The sequence below is a fragment of the Triticum urartu genome, chromosome 4A, assembly GCF_056163025.1.
Source record: "Triticum urartu cultivar PI428250 chromosome 4A, HENAU_Tu73, whole genome shotgun sequence".
Taxonomy (NCBI): Eukaryota; Viridiplantae; Streptophyta; class Magnoliopsida; order Poales; family Poaceae; genus Triticum; species Triticum urartu.
This window is the reverse complement of record NC_141876.1, coordinates 195,061,197-195,062,660: the sequence shown is the minus strand read 5'-3', so window position 1 is coordinate 195,062,660 and position 1,464 is coordinate 195,061,197. Positions and strand designations below refer to the sequence as shown.

Here is a 1,464-nt window from a genome sequence, read left to right as displayed (position 1 = left end):
GTTTTTTCATCAGCCCAGGATTTTTTCTCCACAACAAAACTGGTCTTTAGTTTCTATTCTTCAGATAGGCTCAACTGGAGTTTTGAGTCAGCATTCTTTATCTCAGTCTCTTGAGCCGCCAACCGGGTTTTTGCATCAGTCAGTTGAGAACCCAATTCAGTTATGGTGGTCTACAGACATGTACAGGTGTGTTAAAAATTTATTCCAATAAAGGTCATAATGATTAAAGTCCCAAGTGCTTTGCAATGCAACACCACTCGTCACTTGGGGGCTAACGTCTGCCAAAGCAATTTTTAAATGCAAAAATGACTCTTCTATGATTAAAGTCCCAAGTGTTTTACAAGTAACAATGCTTGGCACTTGGGGGATAATGCATGATATTAAGAAAGTTTTTCAACTTGAGCTGGATAACAACATTTGTTTGGACTAATTCAAGACAGCTATGAAGTCAAGTAGCGGCTCATTCATGATGAATTAAGCCGGCCCTTGGGGACTACAGGTGAAATTTATGCTAATCCACTTGACTTAGGGAAAATCTAAGACAAAGCATCAATCTATATCACAAGTCTACAGATCATTCAGGTTCATCATAATCCGGAGACTTGGGGGCTGGCAGAGCATATGTAAACTAATGAAAGCTGGAGAGCATACCTCATATTTCAGTTGCAGCTGTTTGACCATCTCAATTTCAGAGTCACGGCTGGAATGCACATGACTGAGGTATCCGGATAGCACGTCACCAATACTCAGGTGAGCATAGTGAGAGACGTCAAACCGCACTTTCTTCCTTTCCAAAGCCTCTTGCTTGGCAGAGTGCCTGGCTAGTACGGTTGGATTGCCCGGCTCAACGAATCTACTACCAATGATTAGAACGTCATTATCAGAAGTTGTCGGCAGGTTAGCTGACCTGGACGGCCCAACGGTAGATGGATTGAGAATGGTTTCATCAGCTGATGGCTCAGGAAGGTCTGATTGAACATTGACAGCAGGGTCTTCTAATGCTTCAGATTGTTCAGGAGCAGGAGTTAGTATTGCCGGTTCAGGAGCAGGGTCTTTTGGGTCTTCCGCCGGCTTAGTCACCCTAGCTTTCTTGGGCTTTGCTTGACTGCTAAGAAGAATTTCATGAGTCGGTATAATGATACAGACTTAAAGATGCAGAAGAAAGATAATTTTCTTTACCCAGGGGCAGTCTTGAAAGCCGAAAGTTGAGTTTGTGAAGAATCGCCAGAAGAACGAGAAACCTCCTGCAAAAGTGACATCACAGTTAAGAGAGCAAGGAAATAGATTCATTGACAAAAGCAAAGTTAAAAGTGAAAGAAACCTCATTCTGGCGTTTCCGAGGAGTTTTCGGTAAGTCGAAGGGCAGTTCATTATCTTCAATGGTCTGGGCCTGACGGCGGCTTTCATGTTGCTATTTTTTCAAAAGAAAATGAGGATCCAAATAAGCCAAAGGGTGTGAAAACC

General features: G+C 42.8%; 1 protein-coding gene across 1 annotated transcript; it reads right to left on the bottom strand.

The window, feature by feature from the left end:
- Positions 1 to 567: 567 nt before the first annotated feature.
- LOC147975354 (uncharacterized) lies at positions 568 to 1,259 on the bottom strand. Its single transcript, XM_087519648.1, has 2 exons — positions 1,180 to 1,259; positions 568 to 1,108 (listed from the first exon to the last, which is right to left on the bottom strand). The coding sequence occupies exons 1-2, from the start codon at positions 1,257 to 1,259 to the stop codon at positions 568 to 570; spliced, it is 621 nt and encodes a 206-aa protein (XP_087375774.1).
- Between the last annotated feature and the right edge of the window lie 205 nt (positions 1,260 to 1,464).

What these genes read in the sequence shown, in the direction of transcription:
- LOC147975354 (XM_087519648.1), bottom strand. Translation starts at nt 1,259, where the DNA reads ATGTCACTTTTGCAGGAGGTTTCTCGTTCTTCTGGCGATTCTTCACAA. An exon ending in GCTTTCAAGACTGCCCCTGG is followed by an intron (nt 1,109 to 1,179) that starts GTAAAGAAAATT and finishes AATTCTTCTTAG; the next exon opens with CAGTCAAGCAAAGCCCAAGA.